Source organism: Denticeps clupeoides, chromosome 12 (genome assembly GCF_900700375.1).
Source record: "Denticeps clupeoides chromosome 12, fDenClu1.1, whole genome shotgun sequence".
NCBI classification, from domain to species: Eukaryota; Metazoa; Chordata; class Actinopteri; order Clupeiformes; family Denticipitidae; genus Denticeps; species Denticeps clupeoides.
The window spans coordinates 4102265-4121145 of NC_041718.1; the positions used below are offsets into that span (position 1 = coordinate 4102265).

General features: G+C 45.9%; 2 protein-coding genes across 4 annotated transcripts; one reads left to right on the forward strand and one right to left on the reverse strand.

Moving 5' to 3' along the window:
• The first annotated feature begins 311 nt into the window (after positions 1-311).
• glyctk (glycerate kinase) lies at positions 312-9807 on the forward strand. Of its 3 annotated transcripts, XM_028999582.1 has the most exons (10): positions 312-660; positions 1332-1670; positions 1819-1970; positions 2666-2841; positions 7820-7936; positions 8090-8218; positions 8309-8384; positions 8660-8907; positions 9001-9117; positions 9292-9807. In XM_028999582.1, exons 2-10 carry the CDS (start codon positions 1383-1385, stop codon positions 9387-9389), a joined length of 1401 nt encoding a protein of 466 aa, XP_028855415.1. In that variant the 5' UTR covers positions 312-660; positions 1332-1382; the 3' UTR covers positions 9390-9807. The 3 variants fall into 3 exon arrangements, with proteins under 3 accessions (XP_028855415.1, XP_028855413.1, XP_028855414.1); XM_028999580.1 differs by lacking the exons at positions 7820-7936; positions 8090-8218; positions 8309-8384; ... (1 more) ...; positions 9001-9117; positions 9292-9807 and adding an exon at positions 3472-4383 and having other exon boundaries at positions 1332-1732; XM_028999581.1 differs by lacking the exons at positions 312-660; positions 7820-7936; positions 8090-8218; ... (2 more) ...; positions 9001-9117; positions 9292-9807 and adding exons at positions 670-836; positions 3472-4383 and having other exon boundaries at positions 1332-1732.
• tcta (T cell leukemia translocation altered) lies at positions 5026-6571 on the reverse strand. The gene is made up of 3 exons (XM_028999583.1): positions 6287-6571; positions 5770-5824; positions 5026-5536 (listed from the first exon to the last, which is right to left on the reverse strand). Exons 1-3 carry the CDS (start codon positions 6495-6497, stop codon positions 5494-5496), a joined length of 309 nt encoding a protein of 102 aa, XP_028855416.1. The 5' UTR covers positions 6498-6571; the 3' UTR covers positions 5026-5493.
• Positions 9808-18881: the final 9074 nt, after the last annotated feature.

Consider the following 18881-nt stretch of genomic DNA (forward strand, 5'->3'; position numbering starts at 1 on the left):
AGCTGGTTTTATTAAAGGTTACCCTAGTGGGTAATACACTCGCCTATGAACCAGAAGTCCCAGGTTCAAATCCCACTTACTACCATCGTGTCCCTGAGCAAGACACTTAATCCTGAGTGTCTCCAGGGGGGGACTGTCCCTGTAACTACTGATTGTAAGTCACTCTGGATAAGGCATCTGATAATTGCTGTAAATGTATATATGTGTGTGTGTGTGTGTGTGCATATATATAAATGCAAATGGTGTTTTTTATGTGTGTGTGTGTATGTCAAAGTACGTAAAAAAATTAAAACTATGGCAATTTAGTTTTTTTATTCCCTGGATATGATTGAAGAGCCGGTGTGTGTGATGTAGGTGCAGCGATTCTCCTGTCCGCTGGGGGGCGCTGCTTTTCAGCAGCACGAACTGTGGATGTTCAGTAGATTATAATAACATCGCGACCTTTCTTCTCTGCGTGGTGAAGGTCTGTGCATCAAAGCTGGTCGAAGTTCTTGTTTGCTGGTTAATTAAAGCTGTTCGCCGAGGGCCGGACAGTTGGAATGTTGTCCCCTGAAGATGTCAACTCCAGCCAGGACCGTCCTGCGGACCTCCCACTCGCTCCCGTGGGTGCCGGGGTGCCAGGGTCCAGCGCGGTCAATCATTAACGAGCGGCGTGCTCCGGTAGGTTGTCCCCGGTCCGCCCGGTTAACGCCGTGTTCGTGTCGCTGTTAAAAGTGGGACTTAAAACGTGGCGGCGGTAGCGGAATTCAGCAGCGAGCTCCTGCCGGGAGTGTCCGAGTCATCTGGGCCCGGAATCATTAACCTCGCGGATTACTGGGCAGAAATGGAGGTTACAGGTGCCGATATTTATTCTATTGTATTTTAAACGTTTATAATTGCAAAATTAACATGCTAAATTTAACATGCTAAAACTAGTTAAAATTCTCCGTAGTAAAAGAACTTCAAAGACTTTTATAATTGTAGTGAGCTTCCAGGCCAGAAGTTAGTATTGCATGGTGGATCAGTCCTAGCTCGAACCCTCGTTTTATAGCTCTCTCTTCACAGCCACCACACACGTTTACATTTACAGCATTTACCTTATCCAGAGCGACTTACAATCAGTAGTTACAGGGACAGTCCCCCCCTGGAGCAGTTTAGGGTTAAGTGACTTTCTCAGGGACACAATGGTAGTAAGTGGGATTTGAACCTGGGTCTTCTGGTTCATAGGCGAGTGTGTTACCCACTAGGCTACTACTGACTCATGTCGGCCCTTTCACCCTGTCTTCACCCCGTTTCTGGTGAACAATTTCCGTTTCCATACGGTGAAAGTGTGTGTGTGTGTGTGTTCCCAGGTCACGGCTGCTGACCCGCCTCCCACCCCGAGGATCGAGTGACTTCGGCCCATGGCCCGCCTGCTGCCCTCCTGCCGCTCCGCGCCGCTGTGGCGCTCCCCGTGGGTGAGGGGCAGTAGAAGCATGTCCATGGACGAGCGCGCGCGGGCCGTCTTCGCCGCCGCCGTGGACGGGGTCCAGCCGGACGTCGCGGTGCGGCGGAGTCTCGAGCGCCGGGGAGACCGGCTGCTGGTCGCCGGGCAGACCTTCTCCCTCCGGCACAACCTTCACCTGGTGGGCTTCGGCAAGGCGGTGCTGGGTATGGCGGCGGAGGCGGAGAGGATTGTGGGAGACCACCTGGTGAGGGGGGTGATTAGTGTGCCTTTCGGCATTCAGGAGGCACTTAAAAATCATGGCAAAGGGTATATAATCGCCGTACCATCAGAGCAGGTAGTCTCGCGCCTCACGCCCGCTGATGTCCGCCGTCTCCGTCCAACTCCACCCGCAGGCACATGCTGCTGGGGCCCGGCAGCCGGATTGCGGTGATGGAGGGAGCCAAGCACAACCTCCCCGACGCCACCGCCCAGGAAGCTGCCGAGCGCATCCGGCGGCTGGCCGCGGGCCTGACCGAGGAGGACCTGCTGCTCGTGCTGATCTCGGGTACGCGGAACGTGCCGGAAACGCCGGCCTGGTTATGTAATCAGTCCCCTGAAGAGGGTGTGACAATCACAGAGAGTCCTGTGATATTGGCCACAGCGGTGTCGATATTAATATTGTTAATTATTCCATTAGCATTATGATGTAAAAAAATAATAATGGGTGCTTGGTGCTGTTCTTGCCCGCGGTGTCACCCGGCGCGCCCTGGTAGCAGACAGACGTCTCTGAAGCTTCTCAGCTGGAAAGGACTCTGCCGAGGCAATTTAATCATTTACATTTACGGCATTAACCAGACGCCCTTATACCGACCAGAGCGACTTACAGTCAGTAGTTATAGGGACAGTCCCCCCCTGGAGACACTCAGGGTTAAGTGTCTCGCTCAGGGACACAATGGTAGTAAGTGGGATTTGAACCTGGGGCTTCTGGTTCACAGGCGAGTGTGTTACCCACTAGGATACTACCACCACGAAAAATGTTTTAAAATGTAGGTGCAGTTCAGCGTTCGCCGGTGAGTTGGGGTGCGGTGGCCGTCCTGCCATGTGGTTTGAAATGCCGCGGCCATGTCTGCAAATGCATGAATTATTTCGGATTTTTTCACTGTTCGTTTCATGTCTTACGACAAAAATGACACGGCGGCGTATGTAAATAACTGAAAAACAGGATACGAGTGTTTGTGGTTTTTCGTCTTCTGTGTGTAGGTGGCGGCTCTGCTCTTCTTCCAGCCCCGGTTCCACCCATGACTCTTCTAGAAAAACAGGAAGTGACACGCCGTCTGGCCGCTGCGGGGGCCGCCATACAGGAGCTGAACACGGTCCGCCGTTCGCTGTCTCTGCTCAAAGGCGGCGGCCTGGCCGACTGTGCCCGCCCCGCCCAGGTAACGGTGCCCGACCAAACCCCGCCTTCAACGTATGGCCGATCGTGATCAGTTTCCACTCCCACCGCTGGCGCAGATCTGAATCATCACAAGAACCTTGTCGGTCTAGAACAGGAACCCGTTGCGTCAAGGTTTTTTTTTTTTTCTATTAACTGCAGAAAATACTTCCGTTCTTCTGTAAATTCAGTCATTAATAAAATAGAAATAATAAAAATATTTCTCTCGCTGTTCCAATCTACATTTACATTTGCCATTTACCAGACGCCCTTATCCAGAGCGACTTACAATCAGTAGTTACAGGGACAGTCCCCCCCCTGGAGACACTCAGGGTTAAGTATCTTACTCAGGGACACAATGGTAGTAAGTGGGATTTGAACCTGGGTCTTCTGGTTCATTGGTGAGTGTCTTACTCACTAGGCTACTACCACCCGCATAAACCCATCATTGAAATTATAGATCTTTTCTTTGTTGGTGGATTTAAGGAATAAGTCAGCCGGGGTTCCGATTTTTTCCCTGATTGTGTACGTCGTTGACGTTTTTACCGTTTTCCCAGCGAAGATCTGGAATTTTCCTTTAGATGTGGGCGTGTTGTTGACTGAGTTGGAGTTTGTTTCGTGTTTTTATGTGTAGGTGGTCGCTCTGGTGCTGTCTGACGTTATCGGTGACCCTCTGGACCTGATTGCCAGCGGGCCCACCGTACCCAGCGAGGTGCGGCGTGAGGAGGCGTGGGCCGTCCTGGAACGCTACGGCCTGTCGTCGTCCCTCCCCGAGTCGGTATCTGTGGTGCTCAGTCGGTGCGCCGGTCAGACGTCCGAACCCGGCGGCGCCGAACCGGCTCGAGTCCTCAACGCCGTGATCGGCTCCAACAGCATGGCGCTGGAGTGCGCGGGCCGGCGGGCGCGGGAGGTGGGGCTCCGCCCGGTGGTCCTGTCGCCGGGGGTGTGCGGCGACGTGGGCGCGGTGGCGCACCTCTACGGCCTGCTGGCGCGCTTCGCCTGCTCCCCGGAGGGAAACGCCGGCTCTCTGGGCGAGCTGGCGGCGCGGGCGCGGCAACTCGGGCCCGAGGTGGGCGTGGCGAGCTGGGACCTGCTCCGCACGCTGAAGGTGCTGGAGGACGGCCGGCAGGAGGGCTGGGGGGCCATCTGCCTGCTGGCCGGGGGCGAGCCCACCGTACGGCTCGCCGGGACGGGCAGAGGGGGCCGCAACCAAGAGCTGGCCCTCCGGGTGGCGCTGGAGCTGAGCAGAAATGGCGGGGCGGGGCCGGTCTTCCTAAGCGGGGGTACGGACGGGCAGGACGGGCCCACGGAGGCGGCGGGAGCCGTGACGGATGGCGGTCTGGCCGGGGAGGCGCGGGCACAGGGGCTGGAAGCCGAGCGCTTCTTGGCCAACAACGACTCCTTCACCTTCTTCTCCCGGCACGCCGGCGGCAGGCGGCTGCTGGTTCCAGGGCTGACGGGCACTAACGTGATGGATGTGCACGTCCTGGTCCTGCCTCCTCCCTCACCCCAGTGAGGGGTGAAGTGAAGCTGCAGCGCAGCACACGGTGACACCGCGAAACGTGTCCTCTGCTTTTAACCATCACCCTTGGTGAGCAGTGGGCAGCCATGACCGGCGCCCGGGGAGCAGCGTGTGGGGACGGCGCTTTGCTCAGTGGCACCTTGGCAGATCGGGATTCGAACCGGCAACCTTCTTGTGGAACCGGCAAGCCCAATTGTCGTTTGGGCTTCTCTTCATCACGTACCGATCTTTAGCATTTTACTAAAGATTTCCCGTGGAGTGCGGCAGTGGTGGCCTAGCGGTTAAGGAAGAGGCCCTGTAATCAGAAGGTTGCCGGTTTGAATCCTGATCCGCCGAGGTGCCACTGAGCAAAGCACCGTCCCCACACCCTGCTCCCCGGGCGCCTGTCATGGCCGCCCACTGCTCACCAAGGGTGATGGTTAAATGCAGAGGACACATTTCGTTGTGTCACCGTGTGCTGTGCTGTGTTTTTGAAACATTTTTTGAAACATTCAAATCTTAAGTAAATGTCATTTTCTAAATAACAGTATCTTCTGGAAGCTTTTAAAATATGACTGACAATAATCTGAAAAATGATCAGCTCTGTGCATGATTCATATTGCGTGGGTGAAGTGTGCAGGAATAAAGTTGATCGTAAAGCCACAGCACAGTAAACCACAACCATCCTTATTGGTTTCTCATTGTCTTCACGTTTAATGCATATCTGCAACAATGTAAAATAAACTCTTATCTTCACTTTGAACACTTCCCAGCAAACAGAAAGAAATGATGCATAATGCGTCCTTTTCATGAAAACGGGACAATGCTTCATCTTGTCTTTATTGGAAATGGGACCACTGCAAGTCGGACGCTTCAATTGTCTGTACAAATGAGATTAATTGCACCATCGTTTCTTTCACGTCCGTCCTTTTCACCTTTTGTCCTGAACAAACGCAAGTGCACAGCAAAGCATTACAGGTAATTGTGTCTTTGTGGAAATGTCTTCCAGTTTTGGTCCATTTCAAAGCACATCTCGTGCATCCTTTGAAGGGGATCGAATCCACTCGAGTCTAGCTGAAGCCTCAGAAGTGACCCTCCGTCCAGCCAGGCGATGGTCCTCGGCACTTGGTCGGGACGCGCCGGTAGAGCTGCTCTTCACTCCCGGTGACTCTTGAAAGCATCCGCCGATGAGCTCTCCCTACAAGAAAGGGTTACGCAAATCAACAAGCAACGTATTAAAATGAATCACAGAGAATCATGATGCCACGTTGGATTTTGTTTTAAAAGTAGATTCTGCAGAACTAACGAAAAAAACTCCAACTACGATTTCAGGACAAGAAATGTTTTTTTTTTTTTTTTTTTTTTTTTAAAAAGCCGCAAACCCAGAGTTGCTGGAATGTTCCTCGCAGGTGTAGTAATGTGGTTACCTACCATCCGCCCAGGTGGGGAGCAGCGTCGGGCGTCCCACCGTTCTGTCCCCCCGTACCTACAGAGAAACGGTTCCAAAGGTTTATTAACCCAGCAAAACAGGAATAAGGCGTCCTCGTCCAAATATTCACCCATTTTCACCTATTTCTACTACAAAAAACCCTCCCCCTATCAACCAGAAGACCCAGGTTCGAATCCCACTTACTACCATTGTGTCCCTGAGCAAGACACTTAACCCTGAGTGTCTCCGGGGGGGACTGTCCCTGTAACTACTGATAAGTAGCTCTGGATAAGGGCGTCTGATAAATGCTGTAGATGTAAACGTCACATGCGACGTGGGGTGGTAGTAGCTTAGTGGGTGACTACTGATTGTAAGTCGCTCTGGATAAACGCTGTACATGTAGTGCATTCAGGGACATTCAGCGACACGTTTAACAAGCCGCTGTATCGATAATTCTACGGCGCGACACACACGACAGAAAAAGGCGATGATCATGCTGGCATGGCGCAGCTCCGTCACCTTGTCGGTAGTACATGTCGTTGACGGTGCTGCCGTAAACCTTCCACGCGAAGTGGATGGCGACGAGGCTGAAAACGAGCCAGCCGAGCAGGATTTTAAACACGGCCACCCGCATGTCGTTGGCCAGCCAGTCGTCGACGAACTCGGACAGGAAAGACACCAAGGCGTCGGCGGCGCGCGACAAAAACTCCCAGGCCCACGGCTCCTCCATCCCCACGCCGGTCCCGCTTCGTGGCTGCTCTCCCCGGTACGGAGCCGCCAGCCTCCGTCTGACGATCTGACGCGCTCCCCCGCTGCCGCTTCCCGCCTCGGGCGACTTACCGCCACCTGCTGGCCTGGCGGGTGGATCCTGCTCGCTTCCTCATCCTCATCCTCATCCTCCTCATCATCCTTCTGCGTAAAATACAAATTCTTCTTCTTCTTCTTGTCGGTGATTATAATAATAACCTGGCTACCTGAAATCAATAATTGACGGGCTCATCATGGCCGCTTATGACCAATGAATTAGTGAAAGATGAAAGTGAAGTGATTGTCACTGTGAAACACTGCAGCACAGCACATGGTGACACAACGAAACGTGTCCTCTGTATTTAACCATCACCCTTGGTGAGCAGTGGGCAGCCATGACAGGGGAGTGTGGGGACGGTGCCTTGATCAGTGGCACCTCAGTGACACCGTGGAACCTGCGACCTTCTGATTACGGGGCCGCTTCCTTATCCACTAGGCCACCACTAGGCCACCACTGCCCCTTAAGACTAATTACTACAGAAACAAGCCATTAAAAGGCTGCGCAGACTTCACCAAACAAATATCTATAAAGACATGTCTATACTCACATCTACAGCATTTGGTGGACGCTGAAATCCCCCATTTAGTTTCACTATGGAACGTAAATAGCATTATTTTAATAACTCAGACTCCCCAATTTTTAATATATATGTAATCTAAGTATTTCCTAAAAAGAAAGGTTTTTAGTTTTATAGTATCTATATTATATTAGAAGAGTGGGTGTAGCTAGAAATGGAGAAAACATGGAGCATGAAACCTGCACCAGTGGAAATAGACGGTCTGTTCAAGACGGGGAGGGAAAACGTGACCAATAAATTTAATAAGAGATTTAGAAGATCTCGATTGGCCTCAAGACCCAGGCGCAATCCTGACTCCGGCCCAGGAGATCTGATCTTGTGCAGCACTCTCGTAAAGGCCGAAACAACCCCGAGTGACGTCAGAGACGTCAGTCCTCTTACAATACCTGTTACTCTGATCTGATGTCATGGTGCAGGAACAGGAAGTACGTGAGCAGTGGGTGGGTGGGGGGGAATAAAGCAGCCGTCTGCGCTCAGAAGGTTCGAAACCGCTCGCTATGATGCTGCTCAGGAATGGCTTCGCCTGCTTTACCGCTTTTATGCTTCTGGGCTTTTACCTGCAGATGAGCCACACAACAGCATGTCCTAAAGGTACATGTACATTTTCATGTAGAGTTCAGATGTCCTTAACACACATTTAACAGTCCTTTTTTTGGTTGTTGTCAAGGTGAGAGGATGAAATATAATAAAGAAGGATGTGAGCCGTGTCCTAAAAACCAGTACAAAGATAATGAGAAAGATTCACAGTTCTGTGTGAGGTGCAAACAATGCTCACAAATACCAGGTAAGGTTTTCCTTCAATATTACACATTCATACTTGTTGAATCTTTTCATAAACTGAAGTGCTTTCACCAATAACCCAACAATTCACCGTACTCGGTTACATTATGACCTTTGCTGTGACTATTGGTTAAAGAACATTTTCTTTTTAATCCAGGAACTACGGAATCGTCCAGTTGCACACCTATATCTGATACTGTGTGTACATGTCTCCCTGGATTTATACATCTGGAAAAAGAGGCTGGGTGTGTGTGTCCCAAGGGCTATGGAGTACAATCTATTAAAGGTAAAAAAGGATGGTTAAATATTTTTGAGATCTGTTGTCATACTATATGTAGACACTCAACAATTTTATTTCTTTAATATTCTGTTCCAGTAACAAAATGCATCCAATGTGACTCTGGGTTTTTCAGTGATAAAGCTGACATGTCAATGTGTCAAAAATGGAAGAGGTATGAGTATACATATTTTATATACTGTTAACTGTGAAAATAATTCATATCGCAGGAGCAGCATTAGCACTGGAATAAGTTATCGGCCGTATTTTACAGAAATTCATCTTTCCCTGGCAGTTCCATAGTCCTCCCACGTCTCACAGCATGATTTAAGAAAAAGAAATAACTAGAAAAAATCTTGCTCATTTCAAGTTTAAATTTTAAACGTTCCCATCTGAACAGATGGGTGTAGAGGCTTCGTCTGGGTGCCTTATTGATGTTTTCCTCTGCAGGTGTGGGCAGAGAGGTGTCAAGATGAACGGCAGCAGAACGTCAGACGTGGTCTGCTACAGTGAGGCGGAGGGGAAAAATATGACCAGCCCCCAAGCTGAGGAGTCCTGGACTACAAACAGCACGTGGAAAGGTTCAGCCATTACCCATCCTCCAACCGTAACTGCCACTGTGACTCAGGTTGCTTCTCGTCCCCTCCCGAGGACCTCCCCCACGAAATCCACGCCCCCGAACAACCACCCAAACTATGGTACCACGGCGTCTCTTTCTTAGCTGCATGTCGTATCCATTGGTGTGTATGCAAGTAAAACAGCAGAATAATACTGGTACGCTTCGTTTGCAGGCACTATTGCACTTTTTGTTGTTTCGTTCATTCTCCTGAGTATCTGCTTGGCTCTGACCTGCAAGCTGGCGTCTGACATGAGGTTTTTCAGCAAATTAAAAAAAGTCCCATTGAAAGGTATGACCACTTCCAGTTAATGACAGCCTCGCTGTGGCACCGATGAATGCATGAACAAATGCTAAATGACACTATTTGACATTATTTGGATTCATTCGTCTTTTTACATCTTGGTATAGTAAGAAACAAATCAGCGGAATCTCCTTTCTATAATGGGTTTCCCTTCCATTTCAGGAGCCGTTTGGCGGAAACCAGTAGAGGAGAGTGGAGATAAGAGCAGTTCTTCTGTAATCTGCACTGCGCCCCTGGTGTGTGGAAGTCAATCTGTTTAGATTACAACCAAATTCTTTTCATTTCAGTTTGTGGTGTTCATCTACTGGCAGCGAATCAAAGACAAAATCAAATTATGCCTGTGGTCTACATCTGCGGTTAAAAGCAAAAAAAAAAAAGAGAGAGAGAAAGAAACGAGACCACAGCAGTGGTGTTAACCTCGAAGACCCCGGTGTAAATTAGGGTCACACACTTATGAGGCATTGCACATTGCTTCAATCGAGCCTGACCTACAACTGTGTATACAGAACACAACTGAGGAAATAAGACTAAACACATAAACTAAAGTATATATAAATATTACATGCAGAATTTATAGAACCTCATTCTTTTTTTTTTCTAGAGAAGTCATGGGTTTCTAGTCTTTCCAGTCCATAGCTGGGAAACATTTGGCCTTTTCTTTTCTGTGACTAAGAAAAGCCAGTTTGTGCTTTTTTCTACATACAGTAGATAATGTAGGTTATCCACATATGGATCTTTGACACTTCTAAGAACTGTTTTTTTTTTTTTTTTTAATTTAGTTATTCAATTACTTTGGAAACACTTTGGACAATTCTATATTTTAATAAAAGTTAATTAAAACAAGTTTTTTGTCCAGTGTACCAATTGCATTGTGAGAGTGGTATGGAAGAAAGTGAACTTTTGTTTTAAGAGTCTGTTTATAAAAGGTCCTTTAAATGTCTGTCCAGAAAATGTTTAGAACTGGTCGTATCGGAACTCTTTCTATGGCTTGTGTTCTAGCTGTGGACCAATATTGAGATTTAAAGCACAGATCACATTTATCATCAAAAACAGTTTCAACTTCAAGCTCACTCTCATGGCGGTTATCGTTATAATGATAATATGAAAGAACATGTTATACAAAAAAGGCTTTGCCAGCAATTCCCCCCCCCACACATGCAGGAAACAAGACAAAGAGAGGAGGACACTTTCAGTTACTGCTACTGTGGACTTTCCCCACCTGCCGAGAGGAAAGTCTTTCAGTAGAAATCATTCCCTTTTAGTCACAAGTTGCATGTTTGCACGATAATCGCTGAAATTGTCTGTTCAACAGCCTACAGCAGTCTGCAAACACATCAGGTTCCTTTCTTTCAACCTCTTCTGTGCCCCTTGAGGCGCTCAGACACTCTACTATAATTTATGCATTTAGACGACAGGAAACAATGATGAAACCCTGACTGTCATCGGTACCGGAGAATGAAATAGAGAAAGACAGGCAAGACAGAACTAAGGTATCACTCAGGCAGGTCAGATACGAAACAGCACAGATAGTTCATGGAACTCGAGCGACCAGGAGTGGAGTTGAAATGAAAAACTGGTCCGAAACTGAACTATGCACTCTGCACATGCTACACAACTCCGATTCTGGCCTTTGACCTAGAAGTGATGTTTGCCTTCAGGTAAAACCAAATAATCCAGACGCAACATGCAATTCATTTGTGCAATAAGTGTACAGCAGTACAAAATGTTCAATTCACATCACAGTTTTCCATCTGTACCAGTTTGCAACCAGGCTGTTTTTGGTGTATGACAGAAAGGTTCAACCAGAAAATAACGCAAAACTAACAAACACATTGTTGTAGCAGAGTTAGATATAGATCAGTCGATAAATTGGTTTACCTTCCATGAATAGGGTGCAATATTACTCCAGCCATCATACATATGAAGAAATCAATATCATCATAGTAGCGATGATTTAATGAATTTCTTTAATACTAAAATTGTTATGAATAGAGATAAGGTTAAAAGCATAACAAACAGCTCCGTCGATATTACTATGGAAAAGCACCTTATGTTAAAAATCCTATCCTTAAAATTATTAACTTGTCTCTCAGCACCGGCCACGTACCAAGTTCGTTAAAGGTAGCAGTGATTAGACCCCTGATTAAAAAGCCTGATCTTGATCGCAGACAGCTTTTGAATTATAGACCAATATCAAACCTTCATTTTGTATCAACATTTTAGAAAAAGTCGTAGCCCAGCAGCTGAGCGTGTACTGTAAGAATGGACATCACAGGAGCCTGCTTTTGTATTGCGTAGCGACCGTCTGTGGGGGGATGTGTGACGTTCCTGTGTCGGTGGTTGTGCGTGAAGATTCGGCACCTCTGTTTTACATGCCTTTTGTCTGAGACATTTCTGTGTCGATGGTTGTGCGTGAAGATTCAACACATCTGTTTTACATGCCTTTTGTCTGACGGCAACGTGTGAGGTGTCAGCCGACAGGACCGCCCACTCTCTTTGTCTTCCCCAAATGGGAGGCACTGGGGGCGTGACATCAGAAACAACAGGTTCTGATTGATCAGTGACAACTTCCTGTAGGCCAGTGACAACTTCCTGTAGGCCAGGGGTATAAAGGTCTGCTCACATGTGGAAAAAGAGACTGAGCTTTCTTGCTCAGGGGTTTTTCCATCGGAAGCCGGAAGGCTTCTGAGTCTTTCTCTCTCCCTCTCTCTCCCCCTTTACTCTTTCTTCTCATTTTTATTTGCTCTGTAACCTTGGTACCTTTTTACATTCAATATTCACATGTAACTACAATAACTACAAATTAGAAACTGTTAATTTTTAACCTCTATTGTGCCATGCCTCTTTCTGCCAGGTAACATCAAGTTGGAGTGGTTGAATACAGTGCTTTTGTGTGGAGGGAGAAAGAGTTTTTCTACACACTCTCACACCACATGGTCTTTTTTACAGTACCTAGATGGCAACAATATTCATGAAGTATATCAATCGGGATTTAGCACTGAGACAGCGCTGGTTAAAGTGGTTAATGACCTGCTGTTGGCATGTCACTGCTTGTCCTGATTGACCTGAGTGCAGCGTTTGACACTATTGATCATGCTATTCTCCTTGACAGGTTAGAGAATATTGTTTGGATTAAGGGAATATCTGTAGACCGACTGGTCTTACAATCACTGCACTGGCTACCCGTCAAATTCAGGATTGACTACAAAATCCTACTTTTGACCTAAATGGTCTCGCCCCGCAGTACCTGGGTGAACTTTTAGTTATTTACGTCCCACCACACCCCCTGCGATCAAAGGGTGCGGGGTCACTACTGGTACCCAAAGTACAGAAGGTCACAGCTGGTAGCAGATCCTTCTCACATAGAGCTCCGCAGTCGTGGAATGGCTTGTCGGTCAGTGTCCGGGACTCAGACTCAGTCTCAGTGTTTAAATCTAAACTGAAAACACGTCCGTTTTCTCTGGCCTTCTGTTAAAGTCCCAGACACAGTATCAGTTATTGTCCACTCTATTGACCCTGTTAAGCAGACAGTGTTAAATTCACCTTAGTTAGGATGTCCTAGTTAGGGTACTGGGCCACTGTAGCACCAATATACCACCATAACCACATATTTCAGTATCGGTCGTACAATGCCACCGTCTGCCGCTGCTTCAGTTTGTTCTCTCTCTACTGGCAGACCCCAGTGAAGAGACCAGCAGATAAATCCTGGTTCCTGACAACTGCTAAACAAGGACATGGCATGAAACGAACCAGAGGGTCACTACAGCCACCACCACCGTAACAACTACAGCTATAGGGATCTTCAAATGGACCAGTAGCATCATTATCGGCACGTAACCTAGACCATGACACTGGACCACACTTTGGACTTCTCCACCAACTGTAGGACTCTATAACTTTTTCTCGTATTGGACAAACCATCACCAGCCCTGCATTGACACCATTTGCAGGCTCACTCTACCCTGGACGGTCATCCCTCTCTGTATCACTCCTTCCCAACGTTTCTTCCTTTCTTTTTTCTCTCCTAGAGTTTTTTTTTTTTTGTCAAGTGTGGGGGGTGTCAACTGTAGGGCCTGTCAAAGCCCATTGACACATACTGTATGTGATCATGGGCTGAATAAGAAATAAATGTTGTTGTTGTTGTTGTTGATATGTTCTGGGCTAAATGTGGGGCTTGTTCGCTTGTAAAATTCATGCCCGGGAGTCACAGTAAAATGTGTAAGTTTTTACACAGTTTAAAATGAGATGACATGGTTTTAACAGTCACCCGTCACATTGTGTTTTGGGTGACAGAAATAATTACACGCCACAACTGACAAAAAAATATGTTTGTTTGTTTTTTGTCATGATATAGATCACTACCAAGCAGTTTGTTCTTCTTTTATCTATTTATTCGTGAAAGTTCTAAGGATGCCTTTGACCTTAAAGTTGTACTCCTTTACCTACCCAAGGTAAAAGTTTACTCTGGTATCGGTAAAAGTCTCCCATCAAAATTTGGAAGTAAAAGTACAGTTATTTACTGTGGCTCTAATGTCTTATTAGAATTTTTGTAACAGGCTCTTTTTAGGTGAAAAGACTGTAACTCTTGGCACAGAATCTCTGACATTCTTTTAAAAAGCACCAAGCATTAAAACCAAACAACTGTGTTCACTAAATATTGGCTGAAGGGTTCGAGTACAGGCAAAGTTTAGTTACAAACCGGGCCATGTCAGATTTACTGGAGTCTGCTTCACTGAACATGAGAAGATGGTTGGAAAATGCTTGTTGTGTAGTCGTAAAGCCCACATTTGTATAATCACCAGATATGAATAGTTTCTACTAAGTGCAAATTCAACATTATATGTAGGGACTTTATGTATATAGGGATTACAATTTTTCATGCTGCAGAAATGAGGAGCACTGAACACACAGGGGTATTTCTTTATTATTAATAAATCTTTCTTTAATCAGCCTATCCGGTCAGCAAGAGAAGAACATTTTAAACTAGCTGTTTTGGTTAAAAAGTACATATGCAGGAAATTACATTTACATCGTTAGAGTCCACCACTGCACATTTAATACATTTAAAGTAAAGTGACTGCTTCTTTATTCCACCAAGTTTGGGGGGTCCAGGTTCTTTTGCTAGTATCCACTGTCCCCCTCTCTCATGTGACCCCGGTTTGATTTAAAAGACACAGTTAAACTGACAACTGCCTGCTGCTGTGCATTTAACATAATTAGTAGGAAAACCAAGCCAACTGTCTGAATGAATCATGGAGTGTAAGATTGAGTCAGAATTAGTCGAACTGATTCATTGTCTGAAACACTACTATGAACTCTGAATGAATACTCAAATGTGAAAAACACACATCGCACTAGACTGACACCCGGAAAGGGTGGATAATACAGCGCCAACAGAACTCCCATGATCCTTTGTTCTGGCTGTACCCTTCTGTGCTTCCTGTTTCTCCTTCATTCTGTAACCGTGATCATACTCGCTACGTGCTCTTCTTTTTTTTAGATGCTTTTTTTTAAAGCACAACAAAGTTAACAAATGTACAGATACATAATTATTACACTTTTCATGGTACATAACTGTGGTTTCTCCATGATCTTTAACCTCTGGGGCAGTGTGGCCTAGCGGGTAAGGAAGCAGACCCGATAGGTTGTCGGTTTGAATCCCGAACCACCACTGTGCCACTGACAGTGCTCCCTGGGCGCCTGTCATGGCTACCCACTGCTCCCTCAGGGGATGGCTTGCCTTTTAGTCAACCACCACAGTAGTTGAAGTGAAGTGATTGTCACATGTGATACACAGCAGCACAGCACACGGTGCACACAGTGAAATTTGTGCTCTGCATTTAACCCATCACCCTGAGTGAGCAGTGGGCACCCATGACAGGCACCCGGGGAGCAGTGTGTGGGGACGGTGCTTTACTCAGTGGCACCTCGGTGGCACCTTGGCAGATCGGGATTTGAACCAGCAACCTTCTGATTACCACCACTGCCCTATTTAGACATGTCAGTATGTCAAAAAAGGTACCTTACTCTACAGTGGCTATTAAATTAAATAGTATTCTCATATTTACTTTTTACATTGCATGGAATTGTGTGCAAATATATTAAAGTTGACTGTGTTGTCACCGGAGGACTCAAAGCAGTTTTTTCTTTGATTTTTTGTTCACAGAATATCTTAGTCAACAAACCTATATGATGAGACACAACACTATCACTCCTTCAATTCCCGTTCGTGTATTATTTAGATTTCAGAATGCTTGTGGTGGGTCATAAATGTAATAGAATTGCATTACTGGAAACAAAGACTAAAATAAAATAGTCCTGGATAATTCTGATTAAAATATGCCTGAAATGCTCAGACTTTCAGTTGACTATACTAAAATGAGTCTGGACAAAAAATAAATGACTGCTTGACACAAAGACTAGACAAAAACTAAAATTAAGACAGGCTGCCAAAACAACTAAAGTCTCTGCTTTGTCACCTTACTGCATTTGGTCTTTACATAAATAGTGTAAGAAAGAATCATTATTACTTTTTACAACTACACTTTTTACACTACATTTCAGAGGCTGGTCTTGTACACATAGGTACACAATTTACACAATGAGACATGGGGAACAGAGGACAAAGACTGATCATTAAGGGTGAGGGAGGCCACTTATGTACATGAACATGAAGTGGTGACACCACCTGGTGGTGGATGTTCACACCAAAATGATCATAGTAAAGATTGAAAGAATGAACAAACCTGGGGAATAATCCTTAAAAACTAACATTCACTTTACTTACTCATGATCCATAACCCCTTGGTCCTACTCAGGGACTCTGCTTAGGGAGTCCATCCCAGGACACTGGGCACAGGGTGAGGACTCACACAGGACACCACAACACAACACAACACAGGGCACACAGCAATCCTCTCACACACAACACACAGACAATTTAGAGTCACCATTTCGATCAGTTTACGTGCCTTTAGACAGTGAGAGGAAACCGGAGAACCAGAAGGAAACTCCTACCTCCAGAAGGAAACTTTTACCTCCTAATGAAACAACATTGAGTTCCAAAATGAGCCAATTTAACCTAATTAAAAGTACCACAGAATATTTATAACTATTTCAGAGTTTCAAAGGTTGAAAAACATACCAGGAAAAAAAAGAACTATGGCAAACATGGCATTGTGCAGGATTATTCGCAAGATGGTTATTTGCTTCTGTTGTGTACAGCACAGCACACAGGCACTCAATTCAGCATCTCATGGTGAGCAGTGTGTTCACTGGTTAAACCGATCTACAGAATTAACAGAGGGTAGTGTACGGCCATCTCAGACAGTCGCATCTGGAATTTGTCCTCATAAGGGGAAAGATTATCTCCCTTTTCGCATGCTTTGTCCGCCCAGAGAGTTTCCAACTCCGGGCTCCGTAGTAGTGATCTAGCTGCTTGCTAATATCTCATTTACATTTACATTTATGGAATTTATCAGACGCCCTTATCCAGAGTGACTTACAATCAGTAGTTACAGGGAGAGTTCCCCCCTGGAGCAATTTAGGGTTAAGTGGGGGACACAGTGGTGGTAAGTGAGATTCGAACCTGGGTCTTCTGGTTCATAGGCGAGTGTGTTACCCACTACGCTACTACCACCCTAATATCTCGCCCTGAACAAACGACTGTACTGTGAGTGCATACACGACGTTCTTTGTAAGAGTTAGGAGTTTTTCCTAGAAATGCAGGACTAGTCACTGACCTTGAATGTAGACATTGTTCCAGCTGTCTCAAGTTGGTATCACCCCAGTAATGGGCGATAGAAAAAAAGATGCTTCTGACAGGTTGCATTTGAACTGAGGCGTGTGCTAAATAATGATACTGTCCTGTGAGGGTGCACTGTTTTCCCATCGCGACCACTATGTCCGAGACCAAGACAAGACCGAGATCAAATAATGGTCTCCAGACCGATCTCGAGAACGACATCACTCTTCATTTTATTGGTAAGCATTTCTGTGGTTGTGTTGAAACTTTGACATACAGGTCATAAGCATGAAGGCCAAGGCTCTGCAAAGTGCTTTCTTTTTTTAATAATTTGTCAATTACGGCTGTTTGCAATTTATGAGTAAAACTTGATTTTACAAATCAAAATATGCTTATATGGAGTATGCGATGAGCTATTGTTACTGGCAAAACACAGACAAGTGACATAAAAGGAAATAGAAACCCAGACTGCCTTTGTGCAGGCATCAGATTATGTGATTTCTGCCAGAACTGTGCAGATAAAATCTACTAGTTAGTGTGTGAAGCTCTTTAACTTTGAACACATTTTTCATTCCAAGTAATTAAAATTAAAAGACATTTGGCATGTCAGATATCTCTGATGTCTAGTTTGCTAGATTTGGCAAAATCTAAATTTGACCATCGAGTACTAGAGCTCTGTATGCAGGCCAAAGCAGATAACACACTGTGACCGACAAACCCCAAACAGGGGCTGAACAACCTGAAAAAAGTGAAAAGTGAAAGTGAAGAGATCGTCATTGTGAAACACTGCAGCAGAGCACACCGCGACACTTCAAAAGGTGTCCTCTGTTTTTAACCATCTCCCTTGGTGAGCAGTGGGCAGCTGTGACAGGCACCCAGGGAAGGACTGTGTGGGGACAGTGCTTCGCTCAGTGGCACCACAGAGTCCCCTTGCCGGTTCGGAATTTGAACCAGCAACCCTCAGATTACGAGTTTGTTTTCTTACCCGCTAGGCCACCACCGCCCAAAGTCTTGTTTAAATCCATGCTTTCCTGAAGAGAATGGATAAAGTGCAACATAATGGACTGGTTACATGTGGAAATTTCAACTGGAATCATGGGTTGTAACCCACATAGTCACATAATCTACAACTATGTGCTTCTACTTCTTCCTTCAGCTGCAACCCTCCCCGTTTCCCCAGGCTTGGGACCAGAACCAAAAAATACACTGTGACGTACATCCCCAGTGGTTGGGTTACTAAATTTGGTTGATTGATTGATTGATAAATCCCTTTATTGCTGTTGCAAGAAATCATGTCAAAAGTACAAGTACTGCTGAAACTTGGCCATCAACCCGACCACACATAAACTCAGCACAGTACATTGGGGGGTAGACAGGTCAGGAAGTTAGGGGGAAAGTGCTGTGATACCGAGACACTTTCCACAGACAGCACCAGTCATTTTTGACATGTCAATTTTTGTTGTACATGTTAGATTCTTATAAGTAGCCACCTATTGCTTTGATGATGGCTTTTCCCACTCTTGGCATTTTCTCAATCAGCCTCATGAGGTAGTCGCCTGGAATGGTTTTCAGTTAACGTGTGCCTTGTCAAGAGTTAATTCCACGCCTTCTTAATGTGTTTAAGACCTTCAGTAGTGTTACACACAGGTAGGGTTGGTACAAAGGGCTATACAACTGAGTGAAGAGAAACGACAGTCCATCATTAAGCCATGAAGGTCAGTCAGTCCGTAAAATGTTGAGAACCTTGAAAGTATCCTCAAGTGCAGTTGCAAAGACCATCAAATGCTAAGATGAAACTAACGCTTACATGGACCACCCCAGGAAAGGAAGACCAAGAGCTAAAATATAAAGCATATTTTGGTTTTGTTTAAATAATTTTTTTTTTTGTATAGTACATGTACTGGCTGCCGCCACACAGGGTCACAGCACACCCACTCCCTCCATACTTTATTGATTTCATTTATTCTTTCCAGTTTACTTTGATAAAATGTTATTTTGCTTTAATATT

Coding starts and splice junctions, on each gene's coding strand:
- glyctk (XM_028999580.1), top strand. CDS start 1,383: ATGGCCCGCCTGCTGCCCTCCTGCCGCTCCGCGCCGCTGTGGCGCTCC. Junction 1,733..1,818: donor CTTAAAAATCATGGCAAAGG/GTATATAATCGC, acceptor CTCCACCCGCAG/GCACATGCTGCTGGGGCCCG. Junction 2,842..3,471: donor ACTGTGCCCGCCCCGCCCAG/GTAACGGTGCCC, acceptor TTTTATGTGTAG/GTGGTCGCTCTGGTGCTGTC.
- tcta (XM_028999583.1), bottom strand. CDS start 6,497: ATGGAGGAGCCGTGGGCCTGGGAGTTTTTGTCGCGCGCCGCCGACGCC. Junction 5,825..6,286: donor CGACATGTACTACCGACAAG/GTGACGGAGCTG, acceptor GTTTCTCTGTAG/GTACGGGGGGACAGAACGGT. Junction 5,537..5,769: donor GCTCCCCACCTGGGCGGATG/GTAGGTAACCAC, acceptor CCTTTCTTGTAG/GGAGAGCTCATCGGCGGATG.